The 17,539-nt window shown below is 45.6% G+C and overlaps 1 protein-coding gene across 1 annotated transcript in view; it reads left to right on the forward strand.

Moving 5' to 3' along the window:
• LOC126263323 (serine/arginine repetitive matrix protein 1-like) overlaps positions 1–17,539 on the forward strand; it is a 550,556-nt gene that overhangs the window by 412,101 nt on the left and 120,916 nt on the right. Inside the window, exons 6-8 of the mRNA XM_049960412.1 lie at positions 6,032–6,122; positions 7,425–7,724; positions 10,157–10,398. Coding sequence (XP_049816369.1) covers positions 6,032–6,122; positions 7,425–7,724; positions 10,157–10,398 — 633 coding nt within the window. The remainder of the gene's footprint in view (positions 1–6,031; positions 6,123–7,424; positions 7,725–10,156; positions 10,399–17,539) is intronic.

Below are 17,539 nucleotides of genomic sequence, written 5' to 3' on the forward strand. Positions count from 1 at the left end.
ATCTAGGTATTCTAGCTGGACAGGAAAAACAATAAAAGAAAGATCGAAACAAAGCTCGACTCAGCGATTTCGAGGGATACCGACCTTTTTTTGCATTCTTAGGTGTTTTACGCTTCACGGAAATCCTCGTACAACATGCACATTTTTTAAAAAAATTATATTGGGCGGAAATGGGACCCATGCCTCCACGCAGCACATAAGCATTCTACGACAGACCGACACTGCCTGCCGACAAATCGATCTTAGTTTACGGTATTAAATAGGGTCGAAAAACTTAAAAGTCGATTTTCTCGAGAATTTTTGAAAGTTTCAACGAACTGCTCGGACTATTATTTGATCTCTGAACATCACACATCATAAATATAAAAAAACCACAAAAATCCGAATGCCATGTGGGCTCCTTGTTATACAAGAAATTCGACAATAATAATAAATAATAATTTTTTGAAGACATGGGTGGTGACAAGATACTTGGAGTCACATGCAGAAAAACAAAATTTTCGTATACGTATTGAAATTGTATGCCAGCGTGCTCTTAGTCGTGTGAACAAAATTGCAACGGTTGGCCAAAGTAAGTTCAATTATCCCTACACGCCACGAGACTGTACCGTGATGCAGTACTTATCTTAGTTGTAGGTTATGCTGCATATATGTGGGACTATAGGGGGAGAGTAGCTACACCTAATCAGGCCCTACACAAAATGCAGAGGAGCATACTAGTGATATTTATATCTATATAAAGGATCACTTTTGTGGAAGCCATTTTTATAGTTTGTGGAATATGTCTGTTAGAAGTGTGCTGTATTGATTACGAAGACGAGATGCAAAAAAGTGACAAATAGTAGTACTAGGGCAAAGAGCAAACTCGAAGCAGAAAAGCTCTTCGTTTGTAATGAGACAAAGCCATTAAGAACCGAGCGAGGTGGCGCAGTGGTTAGACACTGGACTCGCATTCGGGAGGACGACGGTTCAATCCCGCGTCCGGCCATCCTGATTTAGGTTTTCCGTGATTTCCCTAAATCTCTCCAGGCAAATGCCGGGATGGTTCCTTTCAAAGGGCACGGCCGACTTCCTTCCCCGTCCTTCCATAATCCGATGAGACCGATGACCTCGCTGTCTGGTATCCTTCCCCAAAACAACCAACCAACAACCAACCAAGCCATTAAGACGTCGGGTCGAAAAGATCTTTCTCAGTGTGACGGAAAGACCTCAGAACAAGTACATGCCACAGTCGAGACGTGTGAAACATTTCCTAAAAGGACATGGGATTACCCCACGTTTCTGAACAAAGTAGGACGACTATTAAGCGATAACTGTGATTGTGGAGGAATGGAACGCCGGTAAATGTCGTTCGTCACTACAGTTACTTCAGACAAATCATCAGATGCTAAAAAGCTGAACTATGGGTTGAAACATTACGCAACAGGGTATCGGACGAATCATTAAATCATCGTTTAAATGAAATAGGTGAGAAAGTATCCAGAATAGAGACGAAGATTTTCCTTCAAGTAGAAGACAGGAGCATGTCCGAGTCACCACAAAAACTGATTATATAAATAAGTATCACAGAAGATCGTGGCGAAGACACGTGTCCAGCTGCATGTTCTGCGGTGGTAGGAGTTGGGGAGTGCCAAAAGTTACAACGTCTGTGGATTCCGAGGCTTTCCTCCGCGACACGTTGCAGTACTGTGATCAGGGCCATGAGAAGAATGAATGACTGGACGATCGACGTGGTACAGCGTGTGTCCTTCGTAGAGTCAGGGAAGACACCTACGTGCCAGAGGACGTACGGCGCTGATAGCAGTCGAAACTGAAACTGTTAAAAAGAAAAATAAGGCTGCAAAGCCATTGTTTATCAGTGAAAACTTTAATGAAAATGTTGAAATTGCGAGAGTTGTACTGCTTAGGCTGGTCAAAATCCTCTGGTTTCCAGGAACACTGTGCTACTGTCAGAGCTGCAAAAATGGCGGAATCTATTTTTAAACTACAATCCAATTAAAATATTTTAAATTGGCTATGCAGAAGGTAATATTAATATTATAATTACCATCGGACATATATAGTCATGTGTAACCTTGTCCGCCCCGATAACTGAATGGTCAGCGTGACGGACTGCCGTCCTAAGGGGACCGGGTTAGATTTTTGGCTGGGCCGGAGATTTTCACCGTTCAGGGACTGGGTGTTGTGTTGTCTTCGTCATCATTTCATCCCCATCCGGCGCGCAGGTCGCCTAATGTGGCGTCGAATGTAATAAGACCCAAGTTGGCCGGACCTGCCCTGTAAGGAGCCTCCCGGCCAATGACGCCAAACGCTCATTTCCATTTCCATGTGTAACCTAGAATACAAGAAAAAAATTAAACGACCAAGATCTTAGTTAGTAGTTAGTTAAAGTAGTATCTAGTCTAAATTTAGCTAGTAATTGGTCTCGTAAAGGTCATTAGGGAATTAACCGGAAAATATAATTCTCTGAAAACTCTTACTAAATAAAATCATACCATAATACTTACGATAAACAATTAAAATTTACGACCTACTGTACTATATAGGAACAGACCCATGTGTGTACCACTAATAAATAAATAAGCATATATTGATACTACAGCAGACTCGCTAATGGAATCACAGTGACGGTAAACTGTCTCGACGAGTTACTTGGAGACGAAGAAGTTTGCTCAGGATAGAGTAGCATGGAGAGCTGCATCAAACCAGTCTCTGGACTGAAGACCACAACAACAACGCTCAAAAAGTAACCGGGACGTTCCGATGGTAGGCAATAAAATTCTCTTAACTCCATTTTGTTAAATTTTACAGGAGAAGCAAGATGGTTTCTTAAAAAATATACACTCCTGGAAATGGAAAAAAGAACACATTGACACCGGTGTGTCAGACCCACCATACTTGCTCCGGACACTGCGAGAGGGCTGTACAAGCAATGATCACACGCACGGCACAGCGGACACACCAGGAACCGCGGTGTTGGCCGTCGAATGGCGCTAGCTGCGCAGCATTTGTGCACCGCCGCCGTCAGTGTCAGCCAGTTTGCCGTGGCATACGGAGCTCCATCGCAGTCTTTAACACTGGTAGCATGCCGCGACAGCGTGGACGTGAACCGTATGTGCAGTTGACGGACTTTGAGCGAGGGCGTATAGTGGGCATGCGGGAGGCCGGGTGGACGTACCGCCGAATTGCTCAACACGTGGGGCGTGAGGTCTCCACAGTACATCGATGTTGTCGCCAGTGGTCGGCGGAAGGTGCACGTGCCCGTCGACCTGGGACCGGACCGCAGCGACGCACGGATGCACGCCAAGACCGTGGATCCTATGCAGTGCCGTAGGGGACCGCACCGCCACTTCCCAGCAAATTAGGGACACTGTTGCTCCTGGGGTATCGGCGAGGACCATTCGCAACCGTCTCCATGAAGCTGGGCTACGGTCCCGCACACCGTTAGGCCGTCTTCCGCTCACGCCCCAACATCGTGCAGCCCGCCTCCAGTGGTGTCGCGACAGGCGTGAATGGAGGGACGAATGGAGACGTGTCGTCTTCAGCGATGAGAGTCGCTTCTGCCTTGGTGCCAATCATGGTCGTATGCGTGTTTGGCGCCGTGCAGGTGAGCGCCACAATCAGGACTGCATACGACCGAGGCACACAGGGCCAACACCCGGCATCATGGTGTGGGGAGCGATCTCCTACACTGGCCGTACACCACTGGTGATCGTCGAGGGGACACTGAATATTGCACGGTACATCCAAACCGTCATCGAACCCATCGTTCTACCATTCCTAGACCGGCAAGGGAACTTGCTGTTCCAACAGGACAATGCACGTCCGCATGTATCCCGTGCCACCCAACGTGCTCTAGAAGGTGTAAGTCAGCTACCCTGGCCAGCAAGATCCCCGGATCTGTCCGCCATTGAGCATGTTTGGGACTGGATGAAGCGTCGTCTCACGCGGTCTGCACGTCCAGCACGAACGCTGGTCCAACTGAGGCGCCAGGTGGAAATGGCATGGCAAGCCGTTCCACAGGACTACATCCAGCATTTCTACGATCGTCTCCATGGGAGAATAGCAGCCTGCATTGCTGCGAAAGGTGGATATACACTGTACTAGTGCCGACATTGTGCATGCTCTGTTGCCTGTGTCTATGTGCCTGTGGTTCTGTCAGTGTGATCATGTGATGTATCTGACCCCAGGAATGTGTCAATAAAGTTTCCCCTTCCTGGGACAATCAATGAATTCACGGTGTTCTTATTTTTTTTATTTCCAGGAGTGTATAATGTGATACAGACATTGATGGTACATGTATAATTATATAGTGGAAGCCTACTTATTCACAGATTAGTGAAATCAGAACACTTCCGTGTACCTCTTCCATGATGGACTTACTGGTTACGACAGTTAAGAGTTTTCACAAACACATGGATTTACGAGGTTTTCAACGTCCACCGTCATTCTGTTTTTCTTAAAGTATCTTTATTTATTCACTAACATCAATTTTGTCTCCTTCTAAACAACCCCCCTCAGATACAACATGCCTGTGACAGAGCTTTTTCTCGTTTTGGAAGCACTTGCAGAATTCACTTTTCGTTACGGCGTTCAGTTCCTTCAGCCATTCTGCTTTTATATCATCAGAGGTGGTAAAACGGTGTCCTTTCACGGTTCTCTTCAGCCTAGGGAATAGAAAGAAGTCGCCGGGGGAGGGGGGGGGGGACATGTACGATGAATACGATGGCTCAGGCGGCATAACGGTTTCGGTTTTTTGCCAAAATATCACGAACGAGCATTGAGATGTGAACGGGAGCATTATCGTGATGAAGTTTCCCGAGGGGTTTTGCCACAGTTCTGGCCGTTTCCTTCGGATTTCTTCACGTAAAACGCGTATAGCTTCCAGGCAGGATTCTTTACTGATCTTACCACCACAAGGCAAGAACTCATGATGACATATCCAATTTAAATCGAAGGAAACAGTTAGAAGAACCTTCACATGTGATCGAACTTGCCGACTTTTGCGGTCTAAGCTCTTCAGGTAGTTTCGATTGGGACGTTTCGACCTTGGTTTCGACGTCATACCCGTATACCCATGTTTGATCACCTGTTAAAACCTTCTTTAAAAGTTCTAGATAGCTATCGACTTCATACAGCAATCCCGGAGCCACATCTAAGCAAAGTCGTTTTTGGTCGAAATTCAACAATTTCGGAACAATCATTCCTGCTTCACATTTCACGCATAAAACATCCGAAAAACTGCATTCGTGAGCCAAAGGATATGCCGACATCATCAGCAACCTCTCAGATGGTGATTAGCTGATTTTCCAGAACTATTTTCTTTACTTCTTACACATTGTCGCCAGTAATTGATGTGCTAGGGCGTCTAGGGCGGTCGTCGTCTTCGGCGTCTTCTCGATCCTCTTCGAAATATTTATACCATTCGCAATCTCTTGTCTTACTCACAATAGATTCGCCAAAAGCCACAGTCAACATTTCAAATGCGGTGCTGCACTTTATTCTATTCTCTAGCAAACTTTAACGCAAATTCTTTGATGCATCTTTTTCGAAAGTAAAAGTTCCCCGTTCATTCGCAAACACGTATAATCGTTTCGACTGTTGACAACGAACTAAATATTCAAAACAGCTGAAGTTGCAAAGATATGTCAGGAACATGTGTACCAACGAGATAAAAAAAGTTTTGAAATCCGGATGCATAAAGCCCGCGAAATTAAAAAAAGAAAAACCCGTTACTTTTTTTATCACACCTTGTACATCTCATTCCTACCCGTTCCCTGATGTTGTGAAGTAAGGTATAGACTCCCCTCTCCTTATAACAGCTATTCCATTCCCGTTGCCAGCTATCTGTCCGTTTGTCTCTGTTAAGCCCCCTGATATGGTAGTGATCTTGTCCAGCCTTCCCATCTTGAGCCAGTAAATTGCGGCCCGTTGTCCGTTGGTGCAGTTACCGCGTGGATTCCAAGATTTGAACTCACAAAGCGTGGCTGAGCGACACCCAGCATGACCTGACCCACTCATTTCACTACAGGCCAGCAGCGCCCACACCGGAAGGGACGCCGCCGACGCTGCGCAAGGCGTCCGCCCCCGCGGCTGCCCCAGCCTTCGTCGTTCGGAGACTGGTGCAACAGTCTCCGCCTCCACCGCCGCCGAGGAGAGGCTCCACTCCGCCGCCCACCACCCCGCCGCCCCCACCACCGCCCCCGCTTCCGCCTCCGCCTCCGCCGCCGCAGCGTTACTACCACCAGCAGCAGCAGCTGAGCCCGCTGCTAGAAGCCGCGCCTGCCCCCGGCCCGAGCATCCACCGGCCGCCACCGCCGCCCCCACAGCCGCCATCCGGTGGACACCACCAGCACCACCATACGCCGACGCCCATTCCATCACCCGTAAGTCTCGTGCCCCAGTAACCTACACACGAAGTCGGAGTACCTAATGATTAGCTTAGTGGTTTATGTAAATTGACAACGTTAATCACCAATCAATGTTGTTACAGTTCTCATTTTGCTACACATGTGAGCACTGTAACAACGTTATGTTAGTGGTTAAAGTTGTCAGTTTACATGACCAACTGTAGGATTTGTTATTTAACTAGGGCGAGTTAGCTCAAAAAAATATGAAAATGTGTAATGAGTATCACACACTGAACAACATTTTAGAGTGATCTGAAGAAGCTGAAACCGGTAATAAGTAAAGGAAATATACGATCTTGACGTAGGTTTTTTATCCACATACGTTTTAAATCAACAGTTCGCATATCTCCACCCTTTGACAATGTCGGAAAAAAGCCCTGGTTTTTGCTGTTAATGTAGCCAGTAGCCTCTACCGTTAAGCGTTTCTTGACAATTATGTCAACAGTTGTGGTACTTATATTAGGCTACTAGTTTCAAATCTTACAGTTTCATTTTCAAACATGGCCTACTGAGGCTGCATTGACAGCGCTTGGTCTTTATAATAAATGACAACACGTGCTCTATAAGTGTTTGCAGAATGAATGTCACAAACTACACGTACCTCTTGGTAAGATGTTTATTAATAACATCAGGTACTGTCAGAGCAGCCTCAGTGGGCGAGGTCTGAAAATGAACCTGTAACGTTTGAAACTAGTTGTCGAATGTAAGTTCTGCAACTGTTGACAGGATCTTTAGCAAACGATTTAAGACATTTGATAGAGTTGCTGGTTCCACGTCAGCAAAATGTGCAACTGAAAGATTTCTCTTAGTTTTTTGGTACAGCCGGCGGCCCGTCCTATTAGTGTATACCTTAGCTCTTAGTGTATCTCTGACTTTTACTATTTGTGTAACCATCGACCTTTCCTGTTGGTGTATCGCGCGGACTTTATTGTTAGAGCGCCCTTAGGCCTGCGCTACTAGCACAGCTACTAGCATTGCTGTCAGTCCAGCCCCTGGCCCTTGCTGTTTGTGCAGGTCCACCCACTGCCACCCGCGCCTTCACCTTCGCCGTCGCCGACGCCGCTGAGCTACTCGCGGACTCTGCAACCATCCCCTCCACCGCCAGTGACCCCCCGCAGTTCGACGCCTCCGGCGCTGCCCCCACGCCCCCACACGCCTCCCACGCCGCCCCCTCGCGGCCAGACTGACGCCCGCCGCCAGCAGTTCCTTACGTCGCAGCTGCAGGGCACAAAATCTCACACCACCACCGCCACTACCACTACCGCTGCCGCTGCAGACGACGAAGAGGCAGCGGAGGCCAGGGACACCTTCCAGGTGCGTCTCTTCGTGCAGTGTTGTTACTTCATTATTTTGACAGTTATTATTGTTTTATTTGTCCTGTATTCATAGACGAGAGTCGCATACAACCTTCAGTTCCATTTCTTTATTCATTGCGGTATATTCAAATTTCTTCCATGTTCTCTGATTTTCTTTATTGCGTCCATCCTGTTCCTGGTCTTAGTTTTCCTTTATTTGCATCAGTATCGTAAAATTATTATTTAATTCGTAATATCGTTTTAATCTGTCAGTTACTATTCTTAAGTATTGTTTCTTTCTAGACCTTTTATTACTCAAACCATAGGTGGTTTCTTTCTCTAGAAATACTGAGATACGTATTTTGTTACTCCACTGTTAATCATTCACGAAAGGAAACTAAATGACAAGGCGATCTTGCACAGAGAATTTGCAGCGGAAGATACGTCGTATCAAAGATGTGCAAGAGTAATGTTTCTTTCATGAAATCAACGCAACACACGCTAAAGAGTCCGAGTCCTTTTGTGGATGAGGACCTGATGCGTCTAGGTTGCCGTCTGCTATAAGCCAAATGAACCGTTGAGGGACGACATCCTCTTATCGTGGACGGAAACAATCATTCAATGTGGTTTTTAATTCTACATACTAAGATCTGTATACATTATCTTGGGTTTATAATTATGCTTCCAGAACTTTGTTTCCCTTCTGGATATACATGTCTGTAGTGCTATAAAACATTTTACACGTCGCTGCCTCTCAGGCAGAAAACCACTGGTAAAGAAATGGTGACAGAGACCGAGCAACTAATCTTAACTGACTTGACGAGAGAATTCAGACGCCATCAGAAACCAGAAGATCTTTGGAAGCGCTGGACGAAAGAGTATCTCATGATCATGCACAGTTTCCACCAAGTGAGGATGCAAGATCGGTGAAAATCCATGTTGGTGGCGTCGTCCTTCCGCAAGAAGTACTTCTCCCACAGCACATACGGAAGAAGGCAGAGATGGACTCCCATGCACAGCCATCCTTGTCACTGCCGGTGGAAGACTCCTTGCCATGCCCGTCCAGATGGTCATACCCTAAAGGAAGACCAAGGCGGGGAGAATGTGGCGGCATCATTAAATGACAACTCTGCATTTGGATCTGTATTCAGCATTTGTAACTGAAAGTATTATGTAACATCGATGATCTGCAATTTATGTGCAAATAAGTTCGGATGTCAACATAAAATCACTCTCTTATTGCTCCCCCAGGCGATTTCCCAGGAAAAATCTCGGGGCTTTTCGATTACTTTCCTTGGCATTTGTAAGTTTTAAATGGAAGTCGAAGATTCGACACCTTACGATTTTTCAAAGATAGAGATGAGTTAATGATTTACAGCATCGTAATAGTAATCGTTGTACTGATACGCGCTACGTAGCTCATTTCAGACAAGACATCCTTGTATTTACTATCAAAAACTGTCTTGATCGCAATTTATTTATTATGGTGACCGGTTTCGATCACTACTGTGGTCATCTTCAGACCAATGAGTAAGAACCTCCTTCTGCTAGTGATTCTCCAGCAGAAAGAGGTTCTTACTCATTGGTCTGAAGATGACCACAGTAGTGGTCGAAACCGTCAACATAATAAATAAATTGTGATCAAGACTGTTTTTGATAGTAAATATTTTTAACACATTGATCACTGTCACTCCCATAATGTATTCAAAAGTAATATCATCGATGGTTCTGCCAATTCCACTAACGTTGCACCGAGCGAGGTGGCGCAGTGGTTAGCACACTGGACTCGCATTCGGGAGGACGACGGTTCAATCCCGACTCCAACCATCCTGATTTAGGTTTTCCATGATTTCCCTAAATCGTTTCAGGCAAATGCCGGGATGGTTCCTTTGGAAGGGCACGGCCGATTTCCTTCCCAAGCCTTCCCTAACCCGAGCTTGCGCTCCGTCTCTAATGACCTCGTTGTCGACGGGATGTTAAACACTAACCACCACCACCACCACCACCACTAACGTTGCAGTGCTCATCAACAAGTCTTGAGACACCTTGCGCAGGATGAGACAGCGAGAGATGAGTGGACAATAGACGAGATTATGGATGCGTGATTGAGAGAGCTACAGGCAAGCATGGGAGAGAGACGGCAGAAACATTCCATGATGTTAAGCATTATAAGGTGTTACTGTGCAGAACAACAAACAAAAAAACTATTTCGCCACTGATGAATGGGCCACCTACAGTCTGGAGACGAGTTTTGCCATTCAGCGTTATTCTAGTAAGACATAGGGAAGAAGTCTAACTCTCGTTGGCCATCAGCGGTTCATAGAGGTGAACGCGGAGGACGGTACAGAAGTGAACTGGCTTCGCTGAGACGCCTGCTGTAGTGTACCGGCCACCGCCTACTGTTTAGACTATTTGCCGTGCGCTGGTGACGGTTGGGTTGCCTGCTCGCAGGAGGACCCGACGCGCTGTCCGTCGCCGCGGAGGCAATCGCAACAGGTGCAGCAGCAGCTGCAGCTGCAGGCGCAGCAGCAGGCGGCGAGCCGGCGGCGTTTCCGACTGGTGCGGCTACTGCGCGAGACGGCGCCCGGCCGCGCCGCGGAGCTTGGCATCTCGCTGCGACAGCTGATCGAGCCACCGTCGGCAACGCCGCGCTACCTCGTAACGCACATCGCTCCCGGCAGCGTGGCCGACAGGTACCTGCAGAGAGCCACCTAGTGTATCCGTTTTTTCCAAAACATATACCAATTACGGCGTAGCACTACCTAAACAGGGAACGCTTTCGTCATTTACAATGGTACACATATCAATATTTGAACATTTAGAAAATTTTTGATAATGTTGACTGGAATACTCATCGAAATTCTGCATCTAGCAGGGAGGAAATAAAGGGAATGAAATGTTATCTACAACCTGTATCGAAATAACAGTGCTCAAAGGACGTGAAAGTGAGGTAGTGCTTGAGAAGGAATAGAGGCTGGGTTTATATTATCCCCAGTGTTATTCAACCTGATCAATGAGCAAGCTATGAAGCAAAGTTTAGGGCGAAGAAATTCAAACTTTGACGTTTGCCGACGACATTGTAAACTGTCAGAGTTGGCAAATGACTTTTAAGAGCAGTTCAACGGTATTTTGAGTGTAAAAAATGAACGTCAACGAAATTAACTGTGGTAATGACGAGCAGTCGAAATAAATCAGGTGAAGCTAAAGGAATTATGTTAGGAAATGAGACACTAAAAGTAGCAGATGTCTTTTGCAATTTGCACAGTAAAATAACACGATGGCCAAATCAGGGAGCTTATGAAATGCAGACTGGCGTTAGAAATAAAAGTGTTTCTGAGAAAGAGAAATTTCTAATATAAATTTAAATGTTAGGAACTCTCTTCTGAAGGCATCGGTCCAGATTGTTGCGTTCTGTGAAAGTGGTACATGTATGATAAATAGTTCAGACTAGGAAATAATAGAAGCTTTTGAAATATTGTGCCACATAGGATCGCTAAAGAATAGACCAGAAAAAAAAACTGGGAAACTGATCTGCTGGATCGAACTGGGGAGAAAAGCATTCATGGCACAACTTGGCCAAAAGAAGGGCCCGGTTGATAAGACACATCTTAAGGCATCAAGGAATCACCAGTTCATGATCTTTTGGTTAACGTTGCTGACTGGATCACGGGGGCACAAGTTCGATTCTTGGCCGGGTCTAGGACCTTCTCCGCTCGGAACAGGGGGTGTGAGTATTTTTGGGAAGAAGTGTGTGCGCGCTGGGGGGGATGGGGGGGGGATAAAACTATTGTTGTCTTGTGACAGCCAGAGCGAGAGCACCAGCAGCAGCGAGTACTGTTTGTATAAAGCGTCTATTTTGCATTTTGTTTACGACCTTCCACTAAGGGAGGGATTCTATTTGTGTTTATCTGCTCTGCATAGTAACTAACAGTTCTTGATAAAACTTTACGTAGTTTTCGTGTTAGATTTCTTAGTGTTTTCTTGATCGTTTAGAACAGAAAGCGCCCTAAAACCGTCTTTTGTTTGTTTCGCGGCCGTTAGCCACTAGTCACTTGAATCAGCAGTTGTCTTGTGACAGCCAGAGCGAGAGCACCAGCAGCAGCGAGTACTGTTTGTATAAAGCGTTTATTTTGCATTTTGTTTACGACCTTCCACTAAGGAAGGGATTCTACTTGTGTTTATCTGCTCTGCATAGTAACTAACAGTTCTTGATAAAACTTTACGTAGTTTTCGTGTTAGATTTCTTAGTGTTTTCTTGATCGTTTAGAACAGAAAGCGCCCTAAAACCGTCTTTTGTTTGTTTCGCGGCCGTTAGCCACTAGTCACTTGAATCAGCAGTTGTCTTGTGACAGCCAGAGCGAGAGCACCAGCAGCAGCGAGTACTGTTTGTATAAAGCGTTTTTGTACTTATTTGCTGCGCTTAGCTTTTAAATAGTTTTTCTGGGAAAACCTAGCGTAGTTTTCGCGTCTCGTATTTCAGTGAGTGTTTCTTGATTATCAGAGTAGCTCATCAGAAGATTATCTTGGGAATTTGTCACCGTATAGAGTAGGGTAAACATAGTCATGTGTAGGGACTGTGGTTGTTGTGAGCGGACGCAAGGAGAATTGGCCACTCTTCGGGGGCAGGTGGAGGCTTTGTCTGTTAGGCTCATCGAGCTCGAGGCGCAGGCGTCGGCTCGTAGTGGCGTTGGGGCAACTGTGGTGAGACCTGTGCCTACTTCGGTGGCCTTGGAATCACATGGAACCCCTGATGTCGCTGCGTCTTCCGGCAGTGAGCATCTTACCGGTCAGCCATCACTCCAGGGTGAATGGCGGACAGTGGTGGGCTCGCGCGTGCCTGGCCGAAAGGCGAAGGTGGGATCTGGCCGCGTGGCAGCTGCCTTACCCCTTTCCAACAGGTACGGGGTGCTTCCTAGTGGTGATGACATCGTTTCCGAGCCACCACAGGATGCCTCGCCTGTTGGGCCAGTGGCCGATTCTCCGGCAAGGTCCCGACAGTCACAGAGGGCGGGCCTATTAGTTATAGGGAGCTCCAACGTTAGGCGGGTTATGGAGCCCCTCAGGAAAATAGCGGGTAGGTCGGGGAAGAATGCCAGTGTGCACTCGGTGTGCTTGCCGGGGGGTCTCGTCTGTAATGTGGAGGAGGCCCTTCCGGCAGCTATTGAACGCACTGGGTGTGACCGGCTGCAGATAGTAGCACATGTCGGAACGAATGACGCCTGCCGCTTGGGTTCTGAGGCCATCCTTGGTTCCTTCCGGCGGCTGGCTGATTTGGTGAAGACAACCAGCATCGCACGCGGAGTGCAAGCTGAGCTTAATATCTGCAGCATAGTGCCCAGAGTCGATCGCGGTCCTCTGGTTTGGAGCCGTGTGGAGGGTCTAAACCAGAGGCTCAGACGACTCTGCGACTATAATGGTTGCAAATTCATCGACCTCCGTTATTGGGTGGAGAACTGTAGGGCCCCCCTAGACAGGTCAGGCGTGCACTACACACCGGAAGCAGCTACTAGGGTAGCAGAGTACGTGTGGCGTGCACACGGGGGTTTTTTAGGTTAGAGGGACCCCCCCTTGGGCGAAACGATAAAATACCTGACGGCTTACCAGAGAGAACATTATCATCGTTGATAAAGAACGTCCGTCCTCAGAGACCAAAAACAGGAAAAGTTAACGTAATATTGGTAAACTGCAGGAGTATCCAGGGCAAGGTTCCTGAATTAGTATCTCTTATTGAAGGAAATAGTGCGCATATAGTATTAGGAACGGAAAGTTGGTTAAAACCGGAAGTGAACAGTAACGAAATCCTAGACACAGAATGGAATATATACTGCAAGGATAGGATAAACGCCAATGGTGGAGGAGTATTTATAGCAGTAAAGAATTCAATAATATCCAGTGAAGTTATTAGCGAATGCGAATGTGAAATAATCTGGGTTAAGTTAAGTATCAAAGGTGGGTCAGATATGATAGTCGGATGCTTCTATAGACCACCTGCATCAGCAATCGTAGTAGTTGAGCGCCTCAGAGAGAACCTGCAGAACGTCGTGAAGAAGTTTCGTGATCATACTATTGTAATAGGGGGAGACTTCAATCTACCAGGTATAGAATGGGATAGTCACACAATCAGAACTGGAGCCAGGGACAGAGACTCTTGTGACATTATCCTGACTGCCTTGTCCGAGAATTACTTCGAGCAGATAGTTAGAGAACCAACTCGTGAAGCTAACGTTTTAGACCTCATAGCAACAAATAGACCGGAACTTTTCGACTCCGTGAATGTAGAAGAGGGTATCAGTGATCATAAGTCAGTGGTTGCATCAATGACTACAAGTGTAATAAGAAATGCCAAGAAAGGAAGGAAAATATATTTGCTTAACAAGAGTGATAGGGCACAAATCGCAGAATATCTGAGTGACCACCATCAAACGTTCATTTCTGAGGAAGAGGATGTGGAACAAAAATGGAAAAAATTCAGAAACATCGTCCAGTACGCCTTAGATAAGTTCGTACCGACTAAGGTCCAAAGCGAGGGGAAAGATCCACCGTGGTATAACAATCATGTACGAAAGGTACTACGGAAACAAAGAAAGCTTCATCATAGGTTTAAGAGTAGTCGAATCATAGCTGATAAGGAAAAGCTGAACGAAGCGAAAAAGAGCGTAAAGAGAGCAATGAGAGAAGCATTCAACGAATTCGAACATAAAACATTGGCAAACAATCTAAACAAGAACCCTAAAAAGTTTTGGTCATATGTAAAATCGGTAAGCGGATCTAAATCCCCTATTCAGTCACTCGTTGACCACGATGGCACCGAAACAGAGGACGACCGAAGAAAGGCAGAAATACTGAATTCAGTGTTCCGAAACTGTTTCACTGCGGAAAATCGTAACACGGTCCCTGACTTCAGCCGTCGCACGGACGCCAAAATGGAAAATATTGAAATAAACGATATCGGAATTGAAAAACAACTGCTATCACTTAGTAGCGGAAAAGCATCCGGACCAGACGAGATACCCTTAAGATTCTACAGTGATTATGCTAAAGAACTTGCCCCCTTTCTATCAGCAATTTATCGTAGATCTCTGGAAGAACGTAAAGTACCTAGCGACTGGAAGAAAGCGCAGGTCGTTCCCATTTTCAAGAAGGGTCATAAATCAGATGCGAATAATTATAGGCCTATTTCGCTTACGTCAATCTGTTGTAGAATAATGGAACATGTTTTGTGTTCTCGTATTATGACGTTCTTAGATAATACAAATCTCCTTCATCATAACCAACATGGATTCCGCAAACAGAGATCATGTGAAACTCAGCTCGCCCTATTTGCCCAAGAAATTCACAGTGCCGTAGACACTGGCGAGCAGATTGATGCCGTATTCCTGGACTTCAGGAAGGCATTTGATACGGTTCCGCACTTACGTTTAGTGAAAAAAATACGAGCTTACGGAATATCGGACCAGGTTTGTGATTGGATTCAGGATTTCCTAGAAGAAAGAACACAACATGTCATTCTTAACGGTTCAAAATCTGCAGATGTAGAGGTAATTTCGGGAGTACCGCAAGGAAGCGTGATAGGACCTTTATTGTTTACAATATACATAAATGACTTAGTTGACAACATCGGTAGCTCCGTGAGGCTATTTGCAGATGACACGGTTGTCTACAAGAAAGTAGCAACATCAGAAGACTCGTACGTACTCCAGGAAGACCTGCAGAGGATTAATGAATGGTGCGACAGCTGGCAGCTTTCCCTAAACGTAGATAAATGTAATATAATGCGCATACATAGGGGCAGAAATCCATTCCAGTACGATTATGCCATAGGTGGTAAATCATTGGAAGCGGTAACGACCGTAAAATACTTAGGAGTTACTATCCGGAGCGATCTGAAGTGGAATGATCACATAAAACAAATAGTGGGAAAAGCAGGCGCCAGGTTGAGATTCATAGGAAGAATTCTAAGAAAATGTGACTCATCGACGAAAGAAGTAGCTTACAAAACGCTTGTTCGTCCGATTCTTGAGTATTGCTCATCAGTATGGGACCCTTACCAGGTTGGATTAATAGAAGAGATAGACATGATCCAGCGAAAAGCAGCGCGATTCGTCATGGGGACATTTAGTCAGCGCGAGAGCGTTACGGAGATGCTGAACAAGCTCCAGTGGCGGACACTTCAAGAAAGGCGTTACGCAATACGGAGAGGTTTATTATCGAAATTACGAGAGAGCACATTCCGGGAAGAGATGGGCAACATATTACTACCGCCCACATATATCTCGCGTAATGATCACAACGAAAAGATCCGAGAAATTAGAGCAAATACGGAGACTTACAAGCAGTCGTTCTTCCCACGCACAATTCGTGAATGGAACAGGGAAGGGGGGATCAGATAGTGGTACAATAAGTACCCTCCGCCACACACCGTAAGGTGGCTCGCAGAGTATAGATGTAGATGTAGATGTAGATTGTAGCGGGAACCCACGGCTCAAATACCCTAAGCAAGTTCAAATGGGTGTAGGATGGAGTAGTTACACAGAGATGAAGAGGCTTACACGGAATAGACTAGTGTGGAAAACAGCTTCAAACCAGTCCTCGGACTGTAACTCACATAACACATAATTCTGACCTGCTAAGCATAACCAATAGCTAACAAATTACGATGTTAGTTAATGTACCTCGATATAGTTTTTCAACTAGAGAAGTAAATAGGATTTAAATGCATGTCCATGTGTATCTGGATTTGCAGGAGCGGAGGTCTCAATTTAATCAAGCGAAGTACCTTATAAGTAAATGTGTTAGATTCGAAATCGGTCTTCTGTATGATTGTTAAAATATAAATGGAGTTGAAGGGAACGTTATCATAATGAACGATAAGTAAGAGTCTACCATGGAACAGTGTACGCAGAAGGTATCACATATCAAAGAATGAAATAAAGCACAAGGGAGCAATTTCACTTAGGAAAATGCATAGGAAACGTCTTTCCTTTTCTATATTTTAGTATCAGCACTCACAATTGCTGTCATTACCTGTTTACGGACCGAGCGAGGTGGCGCAGTGGTTAGACACAGGACTTGCATTCGGGAGGACGACGGTCCAATCCCGCGTACGGCCATCCTGATTTAGGTTTTCCGTGATTTCCCTAAATCACTCTAGGCAAATGCCGGGATGGTTCCTCTGAAAGGGCACGGCCGAATTCCTTCCCCATCCTTCCCTAATCCGATGAGACCGATGACGTCGCTGTCTGGTCTCCTTCCCCGAAACCAACCAACCAACCAACCTGTTTACGAGTATGCCTCCGTATTTCCCTAAGGCGGTCTGCCTAATCTGTGTTCTCACCAAACCATACTCACCAAACAATTAGTAAGGGTAAATACAGGAATTAGTGTTGATTCAATGAACAAAACGCTTTATCAGAAAATTCGAATTAACCTCTTCTCACTGACAACACTGTCCATAGATCGTCTGATGATACCTCATTAAGAAGTTGAAAACGGTTATGATATAGTTTGTATGATCCGAGACTGAAAAATTAAATAAAACAATCTGCTTTTCTTTTAAGGCATCTGCAGTAAATACCATAGCAGATGTCTCACTTACCTTTCCTTTCTTCTGGTTCTTAGAGTTCCATGTGCTTCTTTCTACGACGTTTTATGCTTCTGTAACACCATATTTATAATGCAACTAAAATGAACAGCAATTAATAATTCCGCATATTATACATTTTTAGTTATTGTCTGAGAGAGCGTACGGTTTTGGGAATGTCACATACGATTTAGTTCCAACTGTTACATTTGTTTGGCATCCTGCTGCCGGGATCTGTTAGTCTATGTGACATG

This window comes from Schistocerca nitens, chromosome 6 (assembly GCF_023898315.1).
Source record: "Schistocerca nitens isolate TAMUIC-IGC-003100 chromosome 6, iqSchNite1.1, whole genome shotgun sequence".
Taxonomy (NCBI): domain Eukaryota; kingdom Metazoa; phylum Arthropoda; class Insecta; order Orthoptera; family Acrididae; genus Schistocerca; species Schistocerca nitens.